The sequence below is a fragment of the Bombina bombina genome, chromosome 2 (assembly GCF_027579735.1).
Source record: "Bombina bombina isolate aBomBom1 chromosome 2, aBomBom1.pri, whole genome shotgun sequence".
NCBI lineage: Eukaryota > Metazoa > Chordata > Amphibia > Anura > Bombinatoridae > Bombina > Bombina bombina.
The window spans coordinates 1,399,503,084-1,399,529,972 of NC_069500.1; the positions used below are offsets into that span (position 1 = coordinate 1,399,503,084).

At 36.8% G+C, this 26,889-nt stretch overlaps 1 protein-coding gene across 1 annotated transcript in view; it reads right to left on the bottom strand.

Moving 5' to 3' along the window:
* The window catches only part of ADAM33 (ADAM metallopeptidase domain 33), a 165,634-nt gene extending 138,957 nt beyond the window's left edge, over positions 1–26,677 (bottom strand). Inside the window, exons 1-3 of the mRNA XM_053704325.1 lie at positions 26,487–26,677; positions 16,067–16,173; positions 2,946–3,022 (exon numbers count right to left, since the gene is read on the bottom strand). Of these exons, the coding sequence (XP_053560300.1) occupies positions 2,946–3,022; positions 16,067–16,173; positions 26,487–26,553 (251 nt within the window). The 5' untranslated portion in view covers positions 26,554–26,677. The remainder of the gene's footprint in view (positions 1–2,945; positions 3,023–16,066; positions 16,174–26,486) is intronic.
* Between the last annotated feature and the right edge of the window lie 212 nt (positions 26,678–26,889).

Here is a 26,889-nt window from a genome sequence, read left to right on the forward strand (position 1 = left end):
GCAGACTAACAGAAAGAAAGACGATAGATAGACAAACAGACAGATAGATAAATAGATAGATAGATAGATAGATAGATAGGCAGACAGTCAGACAGGCTTGCAGACTAACAGAAAGATAGATACAGTAGATAGATAGATAGATAGATAGATAGATAGATAGATAGATAGATAGAAGCATGCATACTGTATGTACTCAGTACTTGGTTTGGGCCCCTTTTGCAGCAATTACTGCCTCAATGCGGCGTGGCATGGAAGCTATCAGCCTGTGGCACTGCTGAGGTGTTATGGAAGACCAGGATGCTTCAATAGCGGCCTTCAGCTTTTCTGCATTGTTCGGTCTCATGTCTCTCATCTTTCTCTTGGCAATGCCCCATAGATTCTCTATGGGGTTCAGGTCAAGCGAGTTTGCTGGCCAATCAAGCACAGTAATTCCACGGTTATTGAACCAGGTTTTGGTGCTTTTGGCAGTGTGGGCAGGTGCCAAGTCCTGCTGGAAAATGAAGTCAGCATCCCCATAGAGGTCGTCTGCGGAAGGAAGCATGAAGTGCTCCAAAATCTCCTGGTAGACGGCTGCGTTGACCCTGGACTTAAGGACAGCACAGTGGACCAACACCAGCAGATGACATGGCTCCCCAAATCAACACAGACTGTAGAAACTTCACACTGGACTTCAAGCATCTTGCAGTGTGTGCCTCTCCATTCTTCCTCCATACTCTGGGTCCTTGGTTTCCAAATGAGATGCAAAATTTGCTCTCATCGGAAAAGAGGACTTTGGACCACTGAGCAACAGACTAGGTCTGTTTTTCTTCAGCCCAGGTAAGACGCTTCTGACGTTGTTTGTTGTTCAGGAGTGGCTTGACAAGAGGAATACAACATTTAAAGCCCACCAGGATCCGTCTGTGTGTGGTGGCTCTTGTGAAAGTCCCCAACACTTTTGAATGGCCTTTTCCTGACAATCCTCTGCAGGCTGTGGTCATCCTTGCAGCTTGTGCCCCTTTTTCTTCCACACTTTTCCCTTCCACATAACTTTCTATTAATGTGCTTTTATACAGCACTTTGGGAACATCCAACCACTTTTGCAATTACCTTTTGAGGCTTTCCCTCCTTATGGAGGGTGTAAATGATGGTTTTCTGCACAACTGTCAGGTCAGCAGTCTTTCCCATGATTGTGATTCCTACTGAACCAGACTGAGAGACCATTTAATGGCTCAGGAACCCTTTGCAGGTGTTATGGCTTAATTAGCTGATTAGAGTGGGACACGTTGAGTTTAGAATATTACACCTTTTCACAATATTCTAATTTTCTGAGATTGTGGATTTGGTGTTTTCATGATCAATAAGCCATAATCATCACAATTATGACAAATCATGGCTTGAACTATCTTGTTTTGATGTAATGAGTCTATCTCATATATTAGTTTCACCTTTTAAGTTGCATTAGTGAAATAAATTAACTTTTGCACGATATTCAAATTTTTTCGAGTTTCACCTGTATGTCTATATATGTATACATATGTATTTATGTATTTATGTGTTTATATGTGTATATGTGTCTGTAATTACATATATGCACATATAAATACATATGTACACACATATAAACACACACATATATATATATATACCAGTATATATATACACACACACATAAATATACATACATAAATATACATATTTAGACATGTATAGGTATATATCTCTATGGTAAAGCACTTTGTCTATCACCTAAAAACTCAAATCTTTCAGCCTTTATAACTTTTTTATGCAATTTTTATATAATTTTTATTAGTGTTATTATGAGTGTAAGTGTACTGTGTAATGTATTTTTGATGTGTTTTGTGACCCTTTTTTGTTTTGCAAAACAGTTAACCAGAGCTCTGAGGTTGCGATAATCATTCTAGCGTAAATCAAGTTTGTGCTCACTCGTTCGCATTTACTTTCAACTTGTAATGTGAACGCTCCTTCCGATGCATGCGAAACCCTGATATCGGTAGCTCGTTACTGTTAGCGTTCCCCTAGTAATCTGGCCAACAGATAGTTTAATCAATCGACCAATAGACTAGATAGATTATAGGTTAGATAGATAAATTATAGATTGATCGATATCAACAGATAGACAGACAGACATATAGATGATAGACAGGCAGACATATAGATGATAGACAGATAGATAGATGATAGACAGGCAGACAGAGAGATAGATAAACAGGTAGAGAGACAGACAGAAAGATAGACAGACAGACAGATAGAGCTAAAGGCAGAAATGACCTAAATCAGTGATTACTTTTGTGTAGGAGATAACTGGCAGCAATTGTAGGACTGTGATTTTCTATCAAAATATGTCATTGCAGATTACACTGTTGTAAATAGCTTAAGTAAGCAAAATTAAAGGGATATTTAACCATTATAAAACATATTAATAGTTATATTGACTCAGACATAACTTACTAAAACTGTCAAAAAGCAAACATTTCTTTTACATTTTTTAATTTTTAAATGGACTTAAAGCGACAATAATAAATTACTTGAATGAGCTAGAACACAGTATTATCGCAGTACTGCTTGTAGACACCAATGTTTTTAAGACCAGTAAAGGGACTAGTGACTAAGTGCAAGTGCATACTTACAGTCAGCTTCAGGACGGCAATGCACTGCAGATCCTAATTTGAAGGTGCAATGTGATTGGTGGCTAAGCACATGTGCCTCTCCTGATTGGTTCAGCAGCTATTTATTTATCTCAGGGAGAGTAGTGCATTGTCAGACTGGTGCTGTGTTACCTACATGTTTCACATCGGAGCATTTTATGATTGCTCCCTTATCTCCTTTTAATTAATAGCCCTTTAACATGACTACATTTGCAGATTATGACCAGACACTGTGAGCGTTACAGATAAAGACAAATACAGAATGTAACAACGTCTGATTAAACAGTAACAGATACGTACTGTGCCTTTTGCAGGTTGAGAAGGTGATCCTGTTCCCCAATTCTTATTAGGTACTGAATCCTGTTGTCATGTGTCACCTGGAAAATATGTATATAGTCTTTTATTAACCTCTTCAGAAATATATTATTACATTCAACTACACCTTAAAGGGACAGTAATTATGGTAAAATGCTATATGTGTTATTTATTTTATCAACTTTTTCTATAATTTAACTTATAATTTAATTAATTTTAAATTATTTTTTTCTCCATGCCCACAGGGAGACTTGAGTGCATTCTGCCAGATGAAGAATCTTGACTCAACATTCTACATTGACTGCATGATCAGTGTAGGAGCTTAATTATATCTGTCAGTTAATGGCACAAAAGAGCAGATAAAATAACCATATTCAAAAGTTTTCAGAGTGTGTGTCCCTAGACTGGAAAACAATAAACATTTTGCTAACAAAATGACCAGTTTACTTACTTCTAAAACACCAGCTTTGCTGCATTTTAAAGTCTGACCAAATACAAATGTTGCAGTTCAACAAATAATTATTTCCCAGTAGATTTTATTTTTTTTAAACATTAAACAATATTTGTATTGATTTTTCAGGTGGAAGGATATTACAATCAATTAAGAAAGATACATGCCACCCAGTTAAACATAACAAAACAATAAATAAAGAAAATAAACAACAAAATAAGATGGTTCAAGGTGTAACAATGTAAAGTCCAGCAGTCCCAGGGGGATCTTCTCGTTGTAGCCTTAAGGAGAGCTGTAGCGTATCATGTCCTACAGACATCGCTGAATGTCGACAGCATACGCTGTCGGCATTTAACATTGCACAAGCAGTTTACCAGAACTCTTTGTGCAATGCTGTCCCGTGCAGATTCATCATATAGGATCGGACGGATTGCAGACCGCAGCCTCAGAGGCAGTGGACCAGTTATGGAGCAGCGGTCTTTAGAGCGCTGCTTCATAACTGCTGTTTCCGGCGAGCCTGAAGGATCGTGCGGAAACAGGGGCATCAATTCGGAGCTTGATAATTCGGCCCTCAATATGTGAAAGAGCAGAGTTCTGAAAAAGAGGAAAAGAATAGAGGACTGAGAGGAGAGAGGGAGGATTCCTGAGTCAGCTATTCTAGTAAATGATTGATATAGAAGGTATGTAATGCTGTTTCCCAAGAACATTTTATATTATAGAAAGTGTCTAGTTTTTGTTTCTTGGAAAAAAACATACTCTTCTAGAACTAAAGTGTCTGATATGTGCTTAATCCAATCTTGTGTTAAAGGAATAGTAGGCTTCTTCCATATCCTAGCAATCAGGGCTTTAGCTGAATTAAGAGTGAATTGCATTAGTGTAAGTCTCAGTTTACATGTGAATCTAGGATGTAGATTAAGTAGAGCTATAGTTGGTTCTAAGGAAAATTTTTGGGCAGCTGTACCATATTTGGATGAAAGTGCCTATAGAGCTGCATCCTCTCCAGCATCTTTCTGGAGAGTGTGGCTATAGATATTTTAATCAGGTTGGAGTAAGGTACCATCTGGCAAGAATTTAGTAATTTAGCTCTAGTAGGTGTTTGCAATAATTTGGTTCCATATTCATGTATCAAAGAGCCTAAATTCCCATGCCAACTCAATGCAAATTTTGGTTGCTCTTGTTTTTTTCTATTTGTAACGAATTGTCCTTACTGTAGAGAGGGCATTTCTCATGGAACCTTCTAATTTGCATATATGTTCAAAGGGAGTCATAAGCCTAAGTAGATCTGAGTGAATAAGGTGGTGCAATTTTCTATTTTTTAACCATTTAGAATATACAGTATGCCTCCTAGATGTTCTCTGAGGTCATCCCTATGTTTAAGGTTTGTCCGTCCACTAGTTTGTAAATTGGAACTGTATAACCCATTCCTGAAATATGTTTGCAAATTGATAGTGAATTCTAGACCCCCTAGTAATTCTGCGTTCATTGGGATTGGGGAATGAGGGGACCTCAGCGTGGATATTTCAGGAGGGTTCTTTATTCACTAACTTCAGGCCTAAAGTCTTTGGGTTTCCAACATAAAGCACAGACTAAAGTAGATTTATAAATATGTGAGTCTATTGAGACCCACGCTTTGGTCTCACTGTTTCTGTGCCATTCCAGGATTCTCTGCAAACCAATTGCGTGATAGTATGAGCCCACACTAGGCAGTTCAAGGCCTTTCATTCTGAGTTTGCTTTTTATATGGACATAAGGATTTCAAGGAGGAAAATTCATAGGGCTTAAGGTTTATCTTTAAAATTTCAGATTTTAAATCATTTACTGAAACATTTGAGAATTTGACAAAAAAGTCAAACCCTTTGTTTCCGAAAAGGAGGTATTGGGGGAAGTCAGTGATAATAGAATATCATCCCCATAATATGATACTTTGTACTCATTATTTCCTAACAATGTACCGGTTATTTTAGGGATCCGTCAGTAGTGTTTCCATACTGAGGATGAACAGAAGAGGACAAAGGGGGCATCCCTGTCTCGTACCGTTGATAATTTCAAAGCTATCATATAGTAGTCCATTCACCCGGAATTTAGCCATTGGTGATTGGTATAAATGGTGAATACGTTTTACCATTAGGTTCCCGAACCCAAACATTTGGAGGGTGACAAAGAGGAAGTTCCAGCTAAGGCGATTGAATGCCTTCTAGGCATCTGTGGAAATCATTACTAACTTTATATTGTTTGATTTGGCATTTTTAATAAGTTGGAGTGCCCGGATTGTGTTATCCCAGGTTTCACTACTTGGGACAAACCCCAATTTGTTCACATTAATTTAATAGAGTAAAATGTTATTTATACGAGTAGAGAGGATTTTTGCCTAGATTTTTAGGTCAGTATTTAGTATTGAGATGGGGTGTTAATTATCTAGTAGATCTTAAAGTTTCTCGGGATGATGGTAATGTGGGCTTCTAAGGTTGTGGAGAGAAATTTGCTTTGTTCATCTAGTGATTTGATTAAAGAGGTGAGGAGCTAAGAATCATTTGCATATTTATAGTATTTACTTGGTAGTCTACTTTGTACTGATTACTTCCTGGAAAAATATAGGTGCATCTAAAGTTTCAGTTTGTTGTTGAGATAGGTGTAGCATATCCAGTTCTTAAAGATAGGCCTCTAGACCTGTCTTAAAAGAAGGGTCAGTAAAAACTGGGATGTTATATAAATTGTCATAGTAGTCATGAAAGACTCTAGCTATGTTTGAAACGGTCATACAATATTTCACCCTTAGCATGCTTAATTTTATATATATGGTTTTGGGTAGATTTTCGCCAAAGGGTTTTAGGTAAAAGAGGAATAATTTTGTTTCCATCATAGAAATAGGGCTTGTCTGTGTGCATCTCTTTGTAAAAATAAATTTAGATATTCTGTTACCTTTGCAAGGCAATTAAAAATGGATTTATCTAGAGGGTTCAGTCTTTGAAGTCTCTCAGTCATCTGTAGGTCTTGGGTAGGACTTTACAGTCTTGATCATGTAATCGCTTTTGGTAGGCTTCCTTCCCAGTAGAGTTTTATTTTAGGTAACTAAAAACAGTTGTCATAGAGTAATACAGCTTAAGTCATAAACACTGATTTTGTAGTAGTTTGTTGGTTGGTGTTCCTGCTATTAACATATATAGCTGTATTATGTGCCCCAGTACATGATACCACGCACAGCAAACCCGTACAAGCACAATACATCAGCAACAAAATTCTTTAACAGGTTATGAAAATGTTTGCAAATGTAAAATATTCATGTGTCTGCAGTGGCAGTATTAAAGCATTTTTATGGGGTGGGGGGCAAACACTCCTATGTTTAGTTGCTGTTGTTCCTCGGGTTGGGATGGGGGGTGGAGGTGTAGTTATGGGTGTTACATGGGCAGGATCAGTGCAGCGGGAAGTGGAATTACAGTTGTCCTGAGGGCAGAGCCAGGTAGTCTGTGGTGTGGTTAGGCAATTGTGGGATGTGTCTCAAGGTCGAGGATGTTCCAGAAGTGTGGACAGGGTGGGTGGAGGTGTAGTTACTGGTGTTACATGGGTAGGATCAGTGCAGGTGGAGGTGGAGTTGTAGGCATTCTGAGGGCAAAACCAGGTGATGTAGGGTAGGGTTAGACAGTTGTGGGATGTGACCTGCCTCAAGGTTGCGGATGTTTCACGGGGGGCACAGGGTGAGTGTAAGTGTCATTATGGTATTACATGGGCAGGGGGAGATGAAGTTGCAGGTATTCTGAGGTCAGAGCCAGGTGGTTTTGGGGTGTGGTTAGGCAATTGTGGGACGTGGCCTGCCTACAAGGTCTCTGATGTTCTATGGGTGGGGACAGGATGGGTGGAGGTGTAGTTACAGGTGTTAAATGGCCAGGATCAGTGCAGTTGAAGGTGTTCTGAGGACAGAGCTAGATGGTCGCTGGGTGTGGTTAGACAATTGTGCAATATGACCTGCCTAAAAGGATAGGGGCAGGAAGTAGTAATTTTTACAGACCAATGGGGGTGCAATATAGAAGAACCATCTCTGTTTTATTACTGGAAAATAGCCTTCCTGGATATTACAATATGTGTCTCAGAGACATTGTGTATGTGAAAGAGGAGCTGGCAATGGGCTTCTGGGCATTCTAGAGACACAATCTGCCCTTGTGAAGTATCTTGTCTAGAAGCTGATAAAGTTGTTTTAAAGGACCATTCAATGCAGTAGAATTGCATAATTAACAAGTGTACAATGAAAAGATAAGACAAACAAACTTACTCTAAATTTCAAATAAGCAGTAGATTTTTTTCTGTCAAATTTATTTTTTCTCCCATTTTCCAGCCCCCTGTATCATGTGACGTCAGCCAATCACAGACTAGTATACGTATACCCTGTGAGCTTGTGCACATGCTCAGTAACATCTTGTTCCCCAGAAAGTGTGAATATAAAAAGACTGTGCAAAATTTGATAATAGAAGTAAATTGGAACTTGTGTCTTAAAACTACAGCTCTATCTGAATCATAAAAGTTTATTTTAACTTGAGTGTCCCTTTAATTTCTTTTTTATTGTTTTCTTTAGCTGTTTTCAAGTTTTCATTTATGCATATGTGAAAGAACACTGTTTGATATATGGATTTTTTTCCATTTTAATTAGTTTGTTGTGTAAGGTTTTATATTTGTTTTTGGATGCAGTTGCAAAATATTATAAATTCAGCTACCAACTGGTAAGTTTAAAGATCAACCATATTTACAGGGGCCTTAAAATATTTCCCCCCCCCCTCCCCATTTAAAATATGTAAAAGATGGTGCTTTAAATGTATACTTTTTTTGCCATTAGATGTTCCTGTGCTAAAAAGAAACACTTTTTGTTTTTATACATCTGCAGTATCATCAGCGAATACCTATGAGCTCAAAGCCAACCGCCTAACGGGAAATGCTGTGACTGCTGATTTCTGGTTGTTGTTGTGATAACTTGAAAGAACTTGACTTTAATATTGCTATATGTATCAGTGTGCAGTGTCTGCTTCATAGTCTAAATATCAGTGTGCAGTGTCTGCTTCATAGTCTAAATATCAGTGTGCAGTGTCTGCTTCATAGTCTAAATATCTGTGTGGGTGATGCACCATGAAGTTATAGGGTTATCAGCTAGGAAGGCAGATACGTAGGACGTTGCCTTTGGGCACATAGGTATGTCTGTTGTAGGGAAATGTCAGTTTTGCCTGTAGCTTTAGTGATTGGATTGTACCATAATTATCAACTAGTTTGTCAAACCAAAAAGCCTATCTGTGGTTCTTAATATTTATGAATCGGAATCTCGAAAATTATTTTTGCGAAGAAGGGACTATGAGGCCCATTTATCAAGCTCCGTAGGGAGCTTGTGGGCCCGTGTTTCTGGCGAGTCTTCAGACTCGCCAGAAACAGCAGTTATGAAGCAGCGGTCTAAAGACCGCTGCTCCATAACCCAGTCCGCCTGCTCTGATGAGGTGGACAGGAATCGCCACAATTCAACCCGATCGAGTACGATCGGGTTGATTGACACCTCCCTGCTGGTGGCCCATTGGCCGCGAGTCTGCAGGAGAGCGCATTGCTCGCAGTATTCAGCGATGTCTTGCAGACCTGATTCGCACTGTCGGATCAGTTTGCAAGACCTTTGTTAAAAAGGCCTCTTTAACTCTTTCATTTCAAAATACCTATTCATTTTTTTCCCTGTAATGGTTTTAAAGTGATGATAAACTCTCCCCTTTATAAAAACAGATCTAAAATGTTAGTGATATTTTAGTTGGAGTTTAATTCATCAGTTGTAATGAAGATGCGCTGTAACTTACTTTTTAATATAGATATAAAATCCAAATTTCATTCGCTCCGCCGCCAACTTCTAAAGTAAATTTTTCTGTGAGCTAACGGTTTGAATTGTTGTCCTGTCAGCGCTCTCCCCATATTGTTGTAGCTAGAGCTCTGATTGGAGAATAATTCAAACCTTAAGCTCACAGAAAAATTGAATTTGAAGTGGACGCGGAGAGCAAGGTATTTGAATTTGATATCTATATAAAAATGTAAGTTATAGCGCATCTTCATTACAACTGATTAACTAAAGTCCATCTAAAATATCACTATACGCACAAGCGATAAGGGGTTTATCACGAGTGTTTGTGTGCATCAGGTTTTCTGCTTGTATTACCGGTTAAAAGTAAACAAGGTCGCTTGAGCACAATTAAAGTTATGCAGTATTCATATTTAATGAAGTGTTAGACTGTGTATTTACTGTAACTATTTCACATTCCAATGTTCTTCACATAGCAGAATATGTTCTATGTATTTATAAATAGATATTGTGTATATATATATATATTAAATATATATCAGATTGGAGGATAAGCACTAATAAGTAAATATATATACTTAAATATCAATGAAAAGTAATAAGTCCTCGAGACTATGGTGTACTACTACCAATTACACCAGGAAATAGTATAAATACAGATATTAGACTCCGCAGTAAATATGAATAAATGATGAAATGCAAAAATGTGCAAAAATAAGAAAATATTTTAATGTTCACAGAGAAAAAAATAATAATAAAAAATTGTTGCATACACCAAATCACAATACCACAAACATCCATACAACCATACATACAAACTGGGCGTCCCCAGTTATCAAGCAAATATGGATTGGAGGAGGTCAGATAGAGAGCAAAAAAGCAATCCCAGGTTATATATGCAAAACCATGGGAAAATCTGTACAGGATACAAATACTTTTGAGGCAGTTCATGCACTATAAGCAGTTCATGCAAATGGCAAAGAAAGCAATGGTTAGGTAGCTGGCAATTGCAGAGATGAAAGATGCAGCAAAGAATCACAGATGAAGCAGTTCATGCACTTTAGAAAGTTCATACATCCCATAGATGGTTAACGTTATCAGGATAACATTGTGGAATAATGACTACACGGAGCATCATATATAAAGGTATGAGCTTACATTACATTTTACCTCTGATGAAGAAGGGAACTAGACATACTAAGCCCTTTGAAACGCGTAAGGTATCGTGTTAAGAAGGATTACCCTCAGTGTATTCTGGGACTGTGAACATGAACTTTTGCTGGGATTTGTAAAACTTTTTCCTGTAGCTGTGCCTGAGTTTATTGGAAAACTTTTTATGTGTCTCTGTCATACCTCATCAGTTGAGGTTTTTACATGTGAGTTTGAATTTGTCTACTTGTGCATATATATGTGTTATTATTAAACAGTATTACACTATATATTTCTCTTGGTTCTTTTTTATGGCATGGTAATTGAGATCGAAAGTTTCCATCTACCTGAATACCAAGAGTGACAAGTGATATTTACAGCAAAGAAAGTTCTATCTACCGGTGGATACACACTCCAGAGGGCCCAATCCTTATCAGTGTTACCGAATCATCCTTACCACATATGATTGGGGGATTTTAACGTAAGAGCACACCCAAAGGGGGACACACATCTATCTAAAGAAGAATATTGAACTGCTCTCTACCATTTCATTTGTTTCTCTGCTATATTGGAGACTGGTAGCACCTGATCTCCATCTATATCACTTTCATACTTGTTGTTTGTGAGAGAATTTTGAGGCTTCCTGAGTGACAGGTTATGGAGCAGCGGTCTTTAGACTGCTGCTCCATAACTTGTGTTTCTGGCGAGTCTGAAGACTCGCCAGAAACACAGCCCTTCAAGCTCTGTACAGAGCTTGATAAATATGGGCCATGGTGTATCAAAATACCATTAGCTATATGTAAAAATATGGGTTTATAAATAAATAGAACCTTTTCTGCTAAGTGAAGAACATTGTATTGTGAAATATTCAAACCTTCATGTCGGGTTAACGCACATAAGAATATACAATCGGGTTTGCGCAAGAGTAGGGTGTTATGTTTTTCCCCACTTTTTTGTGCATTGACTTCTATGGGTGAATAGGTTATAGCGCACTCAGTATTCTAACTTCAGCTTTTTGCGCTTGTCGGGTTAGCGCACAAGCGAAAACAGTTTAATACGGGAGTAACCCGACGCGCGCAAAAAGCAGGAGCATTAAATAGTTCTCCACTTGTAATTTGGTCCTAAATGTATACGGAATTCCCAGCTAAACTAACTTAAATGGATTGGATGGAGCATGGAATGTTAATTTACTTTATTTTGTTGTTTTGGTATCTGTTGTTAAAGAGTAACCCTAGGTGAGGTCAGCAGCAGGCACAGGTCTTTAGCTACACGTCAGCAATGTTTCCAACAATGTTTAGAGCAATGTTATACATAGTTGCAAACACTACTGCCATAGAATGCTAAATATATGGGCACACTCCTAAGCTCCTATCAGCCTACCTAGGTTTACTCTTCAATAAAGGATACCAAGAAAATGAAGAAAATTTGATAATAGAATAGAACATTGTATGTTCTGTCTGAATCATTTTCTGCAGCTTTCTCCCTTATTTCAGTTCTTTTGACAGACTTGCATTTTAGCCAATCAGTGCTAAGCACAATGTTATCTATACGGCACACATGAACTAATGCTGTCTAGCTGTAAAAAAATTGTCATTATTCACTGAGATAAGAGGCGGCCTTCAAGGGCTTAGATATTAGCATATGAGCCTACCTAGGTTTAGCTTTCAACTAAGAGAATAAAGCAAGTTAGATAATACAAGTTGGTTAAAATGACATGCCCTATCTGAATCATTAAAGTTTAATTTGGACTAGACTGTCCCTATAGTGTGGAATAAATGTACTTCTGCCAGCCAGCCATTCTTTTCTATTGAGAAGTCAATCTGTTTTCAGCAGGGCTGTTTTCTTAAAGGTGACTACCCAGAACATAACCTCATATACCCGTCTGTACATGTGTCCTCTTTGTGTTCTGCATCTCTTTTGATAACTTATTTTATTTTTAAACAAATCCTTTTTTTTTTCTTAATTCACTAAAATATTTTTTTTTCAAAATATTAACTCTAACTTCTAATATTTATAAAAGTATTCTTACTCTTATCGTGTCTTTCTTACGCCCCCCTTTCATTTCCTCATTTCTCCACTTTGTGACGTAGGGAGAGGTCCTACCTGCTCTCTACGTAAGCACAGACGCGCTCCCGAACAAGAACAATTAACACTGCACATATCGTTTGGCTTTTTTTTGTTAAACATGCCATTTGGCGAGGGTTCTGATTGGACCGCCAATAAATTGTTCTTAAAAAGTGCACTTCATTGTGTGCAAATAAAAATGTATACACACATAATATCAATTTATAGATTAATGAAGCACATATTCATTTTTTACAGTCATTAAATGCGAGTTAACCATCACTTTAACCTTTTCAAAGTGGTTATAAATTGTTAAAGGGACAATAAACACTAATTAAATGCTAGGTAGAATGATGCATTCAAACAAAAGATTAATCTGAGAAAAATGTAGATGTATTTAACTTTCATTAGCTGTTTAAATTGTGACAAAATAAATGTAAAGTTTTAGTGTCTATAAAACAATGGGAGCTGCCATGTTGTAACTTAGGTTCTCTGCTGTGGCCAATTAGGGACAGTTATAAATAGGTGACTAGAGTGTGCAGCCAATGGCTGTGTGAAATATAAGTGTTCTGCACTTCTATTTCTAACAGGAACTGAAAAGCTCACAATTTCAAAATTGAATTACAGGAAAAGGGGACAAAATAAATAAATTATTTTGCAGAGTTTTTTATATATACGATTTATCGTTTTATATTACCATCTCAAAGTGTTTCATGTCTGTTTAATGTTGCTTTTCCCTTCCTTAGAACGACATTGCCAGGAGCTATCGGCCAGATTACGAGTTTTGCGTTAGTAGCTATGCGATGCTAACGAGCAGTTTTTTCTCACCACTCACTTTCCTACAGCGCTGGTATTAAAGGTTTTTACAAACCCGGTGTTAAAAGGCAAGAAGTGAGCGTAGAGCAAAATTGAGCTCCTTACCGCACTCCAATACCAACGCTGTTTAAGTCAGCGGTGAGCTGGTCGTACGTGCTCGTGCACGATTTCCCCATAGACATCAATGGGGAGAGCCGGCTGAGAAAATGTCTAACACCTGCCAAAAAATAGCGTAAAACTCAGTTACAAAGCCCCATTGATTCCTATGGGGAAACACATTTTATGTTTACACCTAACACCCTAACATGAACCCTGAGTCTAAACACCCCTAATCTTACACTTATTAACCCCTAATCTGCTGCCCCAGACATCGCCGACACCTGCATTATATTTATTAACCTCTAATCTGCCGCTCCAGACACCGCCGCCACCTACATTATACTTATTAACCCCGAATCTGCTGCCCCCAACATCGCTGACACCTACATTATATTTATTAACCCCTAATCTCCCACCCCCAATGTCGCCGCAACCTACCTACACTTATTAACCCCTAATCTGCCGCCCCTGACATCGCCGACACCTGCATTATATTTATTAACCTCTAATCTGCCACTCCGGACACCGCCGCCACCTACATTATACTTATTAACCCCGAATATGCTGCCCCCAACATCGCTGACACCTACATTATATTTATTAACGCCTAATCTCCCGCCCCCAATGTCGCTGCAACCTACCTACACTTATTAACCCCTAATCTGCCGCCCCCAACGTCGCCGTCACTATATTAAATGTATTAACTCTTAATTCTAAGTCTAACCCTAACCCTAACACACCCTATAATTTAAATAAATCTAAATAAAATTATCATCATTAACTACATTATTCCTATTTAAAACTAAATACTTACCTTTAAAATAAACCCTAAGCTAGCTACAATATAACTAATAGTTACATTGTAGCTAGCTTAGGGTTTATTTATTTTTTTACAGGCAAGTTTGTATTTATTTTAACTAGGTAGAATAGTTATTAAATAGTTATTAACTATTTACTAACTACCTAGCTAAAATAAATACAAATTTACCTGTAAAATAAAACCTAACCTAAATTACACTAACACTACACTACAATTAAATCAGTTCCCTAAATGAAATACAATTAAATAAATTAAATTAAATTAGCTAAAGCACAAAAAAAACCACTAAATTACAGAAAATAAAAAACAAATTACAGATCTTTAAACTAATTACACCTAATCTAATAGCCCTATCAAAATAAAAAAGCCCCCCAAAATAAAAACAAAAACCCTAGCCTAAACTAAACTACCAATAGCCCTTAAAAGGGCCTTTTGCGGGGCATTGCCCCAAAGTAATCAGCTCTTTTTCCTGTAAAAAAAAATACAAACAACCCCCCAACAGTAAAACCCACCACCCACACAACCAACCCCCCAAATAAAATACTAACTAAAAAAACCTAAGCTCCCCATTGCCCTGAAAAGGGCATTTGTATGGGCATTGCCCTTAAAAGGTCATTTAGCTCTATTGCGGCCCAAAGTCCCTAATCTAAAAAATAAACCCACCCTTAAAAAAATCTTAACACTAACCCCCGAAGATTCACTTACCGGGAGAAGTCTTCATCCAAGCGGGAAGATGTCCTCAACGAAGCCGGCAGAAGTGGTCCTCCAGACGGGCAGAAGTGGTCCTCCAGACGGGCAGAAGTCTTCATCCAGATGGCATCTTCTATCTTCATCCTTCCGGCGCAGAGCAGGTCCATCTTCAAGACATCCAACGCAGAGCATCCTCTTCAAACTATGTCTTCTTCGTAATGAATATCACTTTAAGTGACGTCATATTGTAGCTAGCTTAGGGTTTATTTTACAGGTAAGTATTTAGTTTAAATAGGAATAATGTAGTTAATGATAGTAATTTTATTTAGATTTATTTAAATTATATTTAAGTTAGGGGGTGTAAGGGTTAGGGTTAGACTTAGGTTTAGGGGTTAATAAATTTAATATAGTGGCGGCGACGTTGGGGTGGCAGATTAGGGGTTAATAAATATAATGTAGGTGGCAGCGATGTTAGGGCGGCAGATTAGGGGTTAATAATATTTAAATAGTGTTTGCGAGGCGGGAGTGCGGTGGTTTAGGGGTTAATATGTTTATTATAGTGGCGGCGATGTCCAGAGCGGCAGATTAGGGGTTAATAATTGTATTATAGTGTTTGCTATGCGGGAGGGCCTCGGTTTAGGGGTTAATAGGTAGTTTATGGGTGTTAGTGTACTTTTTAGCACTCTAGTTATGAGTTTTATGCTACGGCATTGTAGTGTAAAACTCATAACTACTGACTTTAGAATGCGTTAGGGATCTTGGAGGTAGAGGGTGTACCGCTCACTTTTTGGCCTCCCAGGACAGACTCGTAATACCGGCGCTATGGAAGTCCCATAGAAAAAAGGGTTTACAAAGTTTCCGTAAGCCAGTTTGCGGTAAGGCCAAAAAGTTTGCGGGACCCCTAAACCTGCAAGACTCGTATTACCAACGGGCGTAAAAAAGCAGCGTTAGGACCTGTGAACGCTGCTTTTTTACCTTAACGCACAACTCGTAATCTAGCCGTATGAGTGGCAGACAGACACTCAGGGACAACTGCCAAAATGTAAAACGTTTATGCCCCTTTAATATTGAAACTGTTACTTGACCTGCTGTAAATGTGAACTGCTACACCATAAGAGATTTCTGTGGGACAAATGGTTCTGCTTTTTGGTATCTCTATTTACACAGATTATTTATTTACTGTTCCCATAGGGTTTTTTAGTTCTGTTTACCTCATGAGCAGCTTCGGCTGAGGGTGATACCTCATTCTGAATTCTGCGCAGGACTGTGATGTTGTATGAAGGCAGATTCCACTTTTTAAGCATTGTGCAAGGAAAACCTAAAAAAATGAGAGAAGTATTAGTAGTGATTCCCTCTTGCTTCACAGGAACTAGAGGTGGGCAAATGTCTCTGATATGAAACTTTAATTGTAGAACAAATATTTGCCTTGACATTTAGGGCTGAAATACAAGTGGAGTGCTATTTTAACATGCGCCTGTAAAGGGGCAAATTTGCCAGTTTACGGGTGCACGGACAAATAACCAGCCATTACAAGTGGTTGGATAATGCTCCCACAAGCTCGCTGTTTCACTTTGCTATTAGTGCAATTGAGATCAGACCTCTGTTTAATGAAAAAAAATGTGCCCCAGTTGCCCCCAAAATAAAGTGGACAGTTTCTTAATATAAATAAAAAATATGAGCATTTTTTTTATAAAAACGTGCAAGAAGCAATTTCATATGTATATGCTTATTTTCATATATATATATATTTATGTGCTTATTTTCATATATATATGTTTATGTGTTAATATGTGTATATGCACATATAAACACATAAATATATATGTATATATTAATATACATATGTATTTTTTTACTTTGCTGCCCAACGCTGCGCAAATCGCCCCCTGCGCTACGCTAGGCGATTTGTCGTGTCTCACGGCATGAGAATGAGGCTCCAATTAGAGCCTTTGGAAGAGTGCTCTAGTGAGCGCAAGGCTTCCAGGAAATGCGAACGCGAGGTTCTTTTTTTCATGATTCAGATAAAGCACATAATTTTAAAGAACTTTCCAATGTATTTATATTATCTAATTGGCTTCATTTTCTTGGAATCCTTTTTTTAAGAAGCAGCAATGCACTACTGGGAACTAGTTAAAGGGACACTAAACACAAAATTTTTCTTTCATGATTCAGACAGAGAATACAATTTGAAACAACATTCCAATTTACCTATATTATCTAGTTTGCTTCATTCTTGAGATATCCTTTGCTGAAGAAATAGCAATGCACATGGGTGAGCCAATCGCACAAGACATCTATGTCAGCCACCAATCAGCAACTACTAAGCCTATCTAGATATGATTTTCAGCTAAGGATATCAAGAGAATGAAGCAAAATAGCTAAAAGAAGTAAATTAGAAAGTTGTTCAAAATCATGATAGAAAAAATTGTGTTTAATGTCCCTTTAAACGCATTGGGTGAGCCAATAACATGAAGTATATATGTGCAGGTACCAATCATCAGTGACTAAGCCTACCTAGGTATCCTTTTCAACAAAAGATACCAAAAGAACAAAACAAATGAGATAAAAGTAGACTGGAAAATTGTTTAAAATCATGAAAGAAAAAATGTGGGTTTCATGTGAAGTCCTTTCATCATTACTTACCTGACTGGTGAGTATTGAGAGCTTGGCTTCTCCCTATATTATGCTAAAAGACTTTATTGCCTTTTTTATAACACAGATCAATGTTCTACAATAAAATAAGATTCCTTATCAATCTCTAGGGGGAAGATCTGTTCTCATTCTATACATTTCATAATAAAGGACAAATATTGCAAACACTTTCACACACACAATCATATAAAAGTGGCTAGTAGTTGTATTTATCTGTGTGCTCTACAGGCAGTTGCTTTGAACTGTAGTATTTGCATATTTTTAGGAATTTGCCCCTATCATTTAGAACATCTGACTCAAGTCCAGACTTAGCAAAGGAAGTTAAAGGATTTTATTAAAAATGTAAGATGTATCTGAAACAAGGCCTGTCCAATGCTTTGCACCAAAGTAGCATCAGCCATACAAATATATATGCAGTAAGTCTGTTAATTTGTTTCATGGGAGAACCATTCATTTAACCCCTTAAGGACACGGCCATTTTTCAATTTCTTTCCCTGAAGGACCAGGGTTATTTTTACATTTCTGCTGTGTTTGTGTTTAGCTGTAATTTTCCTCTTACTCATTTACTGTACCCACACATATTATATACCGTTTTTCTCGCCATTAAATGGACTTTCTAAAGATACCATTATTTTCATCATATCTTATCATTTACTTTAAAAAAATGATAAAATATTAGGAAAAATGGAAAAAAACACACGTTTTCTAACTTTGACCCCCACAATCTGTTACACATCTACAACCACCAAAAAACACCAATGCTAAATAGTTTCTAAATTTGTCCTGAGTTTAGAAATACCCAATGTTTACATGTTCTTTGTTTTTTTTTTGCAAGTTATAGGGCCATAAATACAAGTAGCACTTTGCTATTTCCAAACCATTTTTTTTTCAAAATTAGCGCTAGTTACATTGGGACACTGATATCTGTCAGGAATCCCTGATTAACCCTTGACATATATATATTTTTTTTTAGAAGACATCCCAAAGTATTGATCTAGGCCCATTTTGGTATATTTCATGCCACCATTTCACCACCAAATGCAATCAAATAAAAAAAATTGTTCACTTTTTCCCAAATATTTTCACAAACTTTAGGTTTCTCACTGAAATTATTTACAAACAACTTGTGCAATTATGGCATAAATGGTTGTAAATGCTTCTCTGGGATCCCCTTTGTTCAAAAATAGCAGAAATATATGACTTTGGCGTTGCTTTTTGGTAATTAGAAGGCATCTAAATGCCACTGCGCATCACACGTGTATTATGCCCAGCAGTGAAGGGGTTAATTAGGGAGCATGTAGGGAGCATCTAGGGTTAATTTTAGCTTTAGTGTAGTGTAGTAGACAACCCCAAGTATTGATCTAGGCCCATCTTGGTATATTTCATGCTACCATTTCACCGCTAAATGCGATCAAATTAAAAAAAACTTAACATTTTTCACAATTTTAGGTTTCTCACTGAAATTATTTACAAACAACTTTTGCAAGTATGGCATAAATGATTGTAAATGCTTCTCTGGGACCCCCTTTGTTCAGAAATAGCAGGGGTTAATTAGGTCATTTGTAGGGAGCTTGCAGGGTTAATTTTAGCTTTAGCGTAGAGATCAGCCTCCCACCTGACACATCACACCCCAGGATCCCTCCCAAATAGCTCTCTTCCCTCCCCCATCCCACAATTGTCCCCGCCATCTTAAGTACTGGCAGAAAGTCTGCCAGTACAAAAATAAAAGGTATATTTAAAATTTTAAAAAAAATTGTAAAGCATATTTACATATGCAGCTGTGTAGGATCCCCCCTTAGCCTCCAACCTCCATGATCCCCCCCCAAACAGCTCTCTAACCCTCCACCTCTATCTTACTGGGAGCCATCTTGGGTACTGGCAGCTGTCTGCCAGTACCCTGTTTGCAAATACAAATGGGTTTTTTTTAGGTTTTTTTAATTTTTTTTCCCATTTTTTCTGTAGTGTAGCTTCCCCCCCCCCCACAGACAAATCCCCCACCCGCTCCCAGATCCCTTAGATTTATTTTTGTTGGGGATTGTATCCCCCCTTACTGCCAGTCTTATATAATTATTTTGCTGTAGTGTAGCGGTTCCCACCTGCTCCCTCCCCGTGCACGCGCCCACCCACCGCCCCCCGTGCACGCGCGTGCTCCCGTGCGCGTGCCCAACAGCCCCGCCCCCGATCCCGCCCCCCTCTCTCTTCAATTTGTCACCGATGGCCGCCCACCCGCCTCCCACGGTCAGCTCCCACCCACCAACGATTGCGGCCATCAATGCCGGTGCAGAGAGGTCCACAGAGTGGCTCTCTCTGCATCGGATGGGGGAAAAATGTTATTGCAGGATGCCTCGATATCGAGGCATCACTGCAATAACCGTAAGATCAGGATCGCTTCCAGCCACTTTAATCCCCAAAGTCGTACAGGGTACGTCGCTGGTCTTTAAAGACCAGGTTGTGTGCGACGTACCCTGTACGACTCGTGTCGTTAAGGGGTTAATAAACGCAAGTCCCTATGATATTTTAAATTTTCTCCATCTTAAGAAGATAATGTTATAGTTTGGTGCATATATAAACTATGGGATTCTAAGCATCATGTATATTATTCTTTCTTCCATCCACATAAATAAAAAATAATAATAAAACAAAACAAAAATAAAAAAATAAAAAAAAGATGAATTTTGACTTTACAGGATTGTGTTCCATTTAAAATCACATTTCAATGTTAAATTTTCTATTCCCTTTTTTTACATACAATGTTATATTTATTATTTATGTATTTATGCCATAGGATTTATTCACTGTACTGGAAATATTTTAAAAAGTTAAAATTGTAATTTGTAAAAAAAAAAAAAAAATGTATTTGCAGTTTCAGGACACACCTCTTGAAATGTTGTCTATCTTACTTTTTGTGCTGTGGTCAATTAGGGACAGATGTAAATTTGTTCCTGAACATATAAACCAATCAGTATGCAGCATGTGTCAGGGTTCTACTATTATTATTATCATTTATTTGTATAGCGCCGCCAAATTCCGTATCCACATAATATACTCCAGCCAGGGGAGGGGAAATACTTTAGTTGACAGAGATAAATTATGGCAAAATCAGGTAAAATAAATAATGAAAGTGCACTACAAAGTTTTTTTTAATTATGCATAATTAAGAATTTATGTCAAACTAAATTTTTAGTTTAATGTCCCTTTAATTTATAATGAATACATTTAGCCAACATTTGCAGCCTTAACAAAAACATGCCAAAACCACTGCCCGTCCCTAATAGGAACACCCTGATTGTTGACAGCACAGACCAATGGATACAATTTGTATGATTTTACTGATAAAAATCTAAAAAGCCAACAGTTTTAATGTAATACAGTTTAAGGGACATCAGACTTATATAGGGATATAAAACCAAAAAATGTCTTACATAATTCTGATAGAGTGCAAAATGAAAAGAAAACTTTCCAATTTACTTCTATTTTAAATTTACTTCATTCTCTGTGTATTCTTTGTTGAAAGCCGGTAGGATGGCATAGTAATGTGCATGTGACCGGAGCAATATATGGCATGAGTTTTATAACTATGTTATAAATTTGGAAGAATAGTAGGGGGCAGCGTAATTGTATGCTTAGTCTAAATGACAAAAGACACATTTGGGGTTTAACATCCCCTTTAAAAAGCAATTCATTGTTTCATAACACAAAGAAAAACTGCTTCCTAGCGCACATCCTGCAGACTTCTGACTCTTGACCATACAGTGATTGCTTGATCAGTTTAGGAGTTAATTTATATCTGCACTAACTGGACACTGCAAATGAGATAATAAAGTAGCTTTGCAAGGGGTCTGTCTTTGAATTTTTTTTATATAATTTTACTAATAAGATGATTTATACTAAATGTAATTCATAAAACACACAACATCTTTTATTCTTTTAATTTAAAGCATCTCCCCTTTATAGTAAAAATGACACAGAGATCACCAAAAATGTTAACGTTTGTTGCATCATAAACACAAAAATAGGTGGCACAGGTAGCACATTTTTACTATAACATATTTCTCTTTTTTGTCAGTTACCATTTAAAGCATTATTATAGTTATTTAATAGTTTTAAAGATACACACAGGTAATCCCAAATAAAGCCTGATGAAACAGTCAGCGGTGACCGAGAAACGCGTTTGAAATAAACAAGAAAACTATCTTCTTAAAAAAAGATTTGATACATTTGTGTGAATATTTTTGTAAAGCTTTTTTTTACTGTAATTGCCGTGGCAAATCCCCTATCACGTGGTGGATCTGTGAAATTCAGAGTATAATCAGCTGGGGACTGTGCCAGCCCGCTCTATTTGCACCATTTCATCCTTGGTGCAAATTATATTTGTGTGGTCATATTTATAAGGTAAGCGGTAAGATTGATCATAAAGATAGTTGTCAACAAATCTCATTATGTATTAGTTGGTCTGTGATTAGTTGCGTGGCACCTGCTGCTTCACTTCGATGAACTCCTTGTGCAAAAAATTGTATTTTTATTTATTTTTTTCTATCTGATTAATTGGCTGATTATTATCTGATTAATCATATAAAAAAATAATAATTAATAAATACATTTTTTTTGCACAATACCATGTGCAGGAGTTCATCGAAATGAAACAGCTGGTGCCGCACAACTGACCAACTAATCGCAGACCTCTAATCAATAATGAAATGCGTTGACAACTATTTTTATCATCTTACCGATTAGTTGTAGCAGCGCAACATATTTATCTGTATAAAGAAAAGATTACGCTATGTGGCGCCCATTTGTACTTCATATTTTCTAGACTTGATGAAGTTGTGGAGACCGGAGTGCAGTTATCTGGCTACTGTGAGTGCCAGCCTGTAGTATTAGCACCAGTCTACCCATTGGTGCCATTGTGAGTTGTTACTATTAGGGTACAATACAAGATTACGCTATGTGGCGCCCCTTTGCTTTCCATGTTTTCCATTTAATGTTTTTAAGAAGCTCTAAAGTATTAAAAGGGAAAGTCAAAATGAATCTTTCATTATTCAGAAAGAGCACATAGTTGTAAGAAATATTTGAATATACTTATATAGTCACCTTTACTTTGTTCTCTTGGTATCCTATCTTAAAATTCATACCTAGATATGCTCAGGAGCAGCAATGCACTACTTGAAGCTAGCTGCTGATTGGTGGTTACTCAAATATGTCTCAGTTATATACCAGTAGTGCATTTGTGATCTGGAAATTAATTGAACATTGTGATTAGCACCTTTGCAGGGGTTAACCAAGCTCTATCACACTGCAGCATTGTATTTTTGCACTTTTATGTCCATTTAATTAAGATTTTATAGTAATATCCCATGACTCTTGTGCTTGTGATATTATACAGATCATAATCCAGTTATTTATCTAATTCATGTTATTGATTTATTTGCATTTTTTTAAAAGTAAAATGCTACAAAATAACATAAAGGGCTAACTACTGGGTCTGAAATGTTGTGATCCTATGTAAATAAATCAGAAGAGGTCCATTTAAATAAACAGCTTGAGTATTCTTGATTATTTGACACCTGTCTTTACTTTTTTTATAAATGATTGGTGCTGTATAAAGTTTCTCATTATTTATGCAGATATGCAGCATTATCACTAGACAAAAAAAAATAGTTTTCAATGAAACATTTGTCTGATATTTCTTAAGGGGGGTCTTTTGTACTTTGTTTGTTGCTCCTACGGGGAATATCTTCCAGGCAGAGGAAGAACAGCTGGACAGAAGTTTAAACTTAAATAAAGTTAATGTAGTAGCAAGTGCTACTGCTACAAGCCAGCTGCAACATAAAAACAATAATTATTTATTTTTATAATTAGTTATTTATTTTTAATGGGGTCAGGACAGGCCAAGAACAAGTGAAGCTTTCATACTTACTGGTTGACACAGGAATCTGATGAGAATTAATTAAATGTTTTGTTGCTTGCATTTGTTTGTTTTTAACTAAAGGCATCTGTTCTCATTGGGGTTTTTATGTCTGAATTCAGATGTGCAAGTTTTTTTTTTATGCATTCTTATTACTAGATATAGGTCCATATTTAAAGAACCCTTATAAAATATTACATTTCAGCATTGTTATACATCACTTAAAAATTATTTGTATACAATTCTAGTTGTCAGTATCACTAAGTTGCTTTTCAGTTTTATTCAGAAGCTCAGCAGTGTTATGATACATTTTTATATTGCTCTGTGTTATTATACAACTATACACTACCATTTCTTGCTCTGCATCACTGTTACCTACCTACTTTTTATAATAATACAGTTTTATAGTATTATTATATAGCTCAATATGCAATTCTATAAATATCTAACCAATGAACACTATTATAATCTTCTACCTGCAGCATCGTTATTCATACTACTAAATCTTAAAGTATTATTATACAGATCAGCATTATAACTAGATAGTTTTAGTAAATTCAAGTACAACTTCATTTTTATACAGTTTATACAAAGGTCTCAGATTGAAGAGGAGCAGTTCAGGACTAATTTGCAGGAGCACTTCTTTAAAGAAAGAGTGGTTGATTCATGGAACAGACTTCCAGTGGTGTTGGTATATTCAGGAATTCAGTATTGTCTTTTATAAATATAAGGTTCTATTGAACTGCAGTTGTAAGCAGTTTCAGATACTAAGCATTAAAAAAAGCCTGCATTCATTTTATATAATGGCTATTGGCAACATGTGCATGAGGTCTTTGCCATTCTGGAAGCTTAGATGGTGCTGACTGATGGGTATGTGCAGCTCATATACAAAAGTGTGCAGTTCACTGGGAGAAGTAACTGGGGGACTGAGGTTGCAAATCTAGTGCTGAAAAATGATAAAGCAGACTTTTTTCAATACACAGTGGATGGCAAAGTGCTCTGCAACAGTATGCCTGACCTGTACAGCCTCAGTATACTGCTGACATACCCCTTTAAGTTTAAACTTCAGATAGTAATAAGCACAGCAAAGGGGCTACGTGTTCTTTTCTGGCATGATGTTTTATATCTTTATGATTCTGTGCCCAGTTCACTAGATTCAGTGGGAGATCTGAGGTCCTGGGCATGTGAGTACAGAATGAGATTCCAGGCTACAAATACCTTAAAGGGACATGAAACCCATATTTTTTCTTTCTAGTTTACTTTTATTATCTCATTTGCTTAATTCTCTTGATATCCTTTGTGAAAAACATATCTAAATCGGCTCAGTAGCTGCTGATTGGTGGCTGCACAAAGATGCCTCATGTGATTGGCTCGCCCATGTGCATTGCTGTTTTTTCAACAAAGGATATCTAAAGAATTATGAAAATTAGATAATAGACATAAATGGGAATATTGTTTAAAATTCTATTCTGTACCTGAATAACGAAATAATTTTTTTGGGTTTAGTATCCCTTTAATATCTTCTTTGAGGATACAGAGAATATGCACACACAAAAAAAAAACTGTTTTACCTTTTGACACATAAACCTTTTATTTTTTTTCTGTTTTACTTTCTCACACTTGTGTGTGTTTACAGTGTTATAGGAAAATATTCATTAGCACTTAAAGGGACATTCCAGCCAAAATTGGAATCTACATGAATGCATTTCAGTTTTGAACAGAAGCATTTTTGTAATATACATGTATTAGCAAAAAGGCTTCTAATAAAAGCTATAGCTCTTGTAAAGGTGTATTTAAGTATGCACCGGGCACCAGCATTTTAAACGCAGCACTTGGTCAGAGAACCTTAGGCGCTTGTAATATCTGTTAATGTGTCAATTTGTTAAAGGGACATAAAACCCAAAACATTTCTTTCATGATTCAGGTAGAACACAATTTTAAACAACTTTCTAATTTACTTCTATTATCTAATTTGTTTCATTTTATTGGTATCATTTGTGGAAGAAGCAGCAATGCACCTCTGGTTTCTAACTGAACAGATGAATGAGCCAATGACAATCAGTATATGTATATGCAGCCACCAATCAGCAGCTAGAACCTACGTTATTTGCTCCTCCTGAGCTTACCTAGATAAACCTTTCAGCAAAGGATAACAAGAGAAGGAAGCAAATTAAATAATAGAAGTAAATTGGAAAGTTGTTTAAAATTGTATTCTTTATCTGAATCATGAAAGAAAAAATTTGGGTTTCATGTCCCTTTAATTGCTGACAAGATACACCTGCAAAGAAAAATCTTAACACTAAAACAGTGATATCTTTTACTAGAAGCATTTTTGCCAATACAAGTATATTGCAAATCTGTTTCTATTCAAAGATGTAATTAATCTATTTTACATTTTGACTGAAATGTCCCTTTAATGTCTTCTAGCTCAGTCTCATTTTGTTAACTTGTATTTCATAGACATAAAATAGTCACTTTTTAAACGTTTATTGTAAAGCCTCTGTCAATAAAGAAGTCATTTTTCATAATAGAAATGTGGAAATCTCAGTTTTTCCTAAGGTGCAGTAGCTAAGGAAGAAAGCCAAAGTGAAAGGATACAAAATATACACAATAACACTTATGAGATACAGTTTATAAATGTGATTTTCTTAAATAACTAAAGAGATAATACATTTAACAACAGATGTTGCCCAGGACAGCCTGTTATTTATTTCTTTTTCTAAAACAAAAGCAGTGATATTAAAGCAGTATATTTTAAATCTATCTAGTACATAACTAGTCCATATGACACTGGCTGATAAAGGCATCTCACAGCTCTGCTGTGACAATTCCTCCCCAAAAAAATAAATAAATAAAAAGTGGTATTTTTTTTAGCAAAGGAACAACCTTCAAACACAACTCTAATGCATTTAAAAAAACTCCCCCTTTTAGATGCAACAAAAATGGTTTAATGTAAATTTATTGAACAGCAAAGAATAAAACATAGTGCTTCTCATTGATGAATAACAGGGCATGAAATTATAGCTGGGTTATGCTGAAACTCATTATAGCGCTAGACACATGCATGTGCTTACCTTCTGCTCTGAGCTGGATGTGACAGATGATGACTATAACCATTAATACGCACAGGGTACACTTCATGCTATATAGAGGAAGATTAAAGAGGGAAGAAATGAGAGAGAGAGAGAGAGAGAGAGAGAGAGAGAGGGAATGGGCAAGAGATAGAGAAGTCTTGGTTGTGTCCTGTTTAAGGTCTGGCCTGAACTAAACACATTTTCACCTGGTTAAAAGAGAGAGGGGCAGGTATAGGCAAGTTTGGGCCAGCAAAGTGTATTAGGCCGTCAGTACTATTCCCAGGAGCAGTTAAAATCTCCTAAATGAACTCCCCATGGCCTGGAGCGTCTTCAAAGATCAGTATCAACTGCATATGGACTCAAAGGAGAGGATTAACTGTTTAAAAACCTCTGGAGTCTGCAA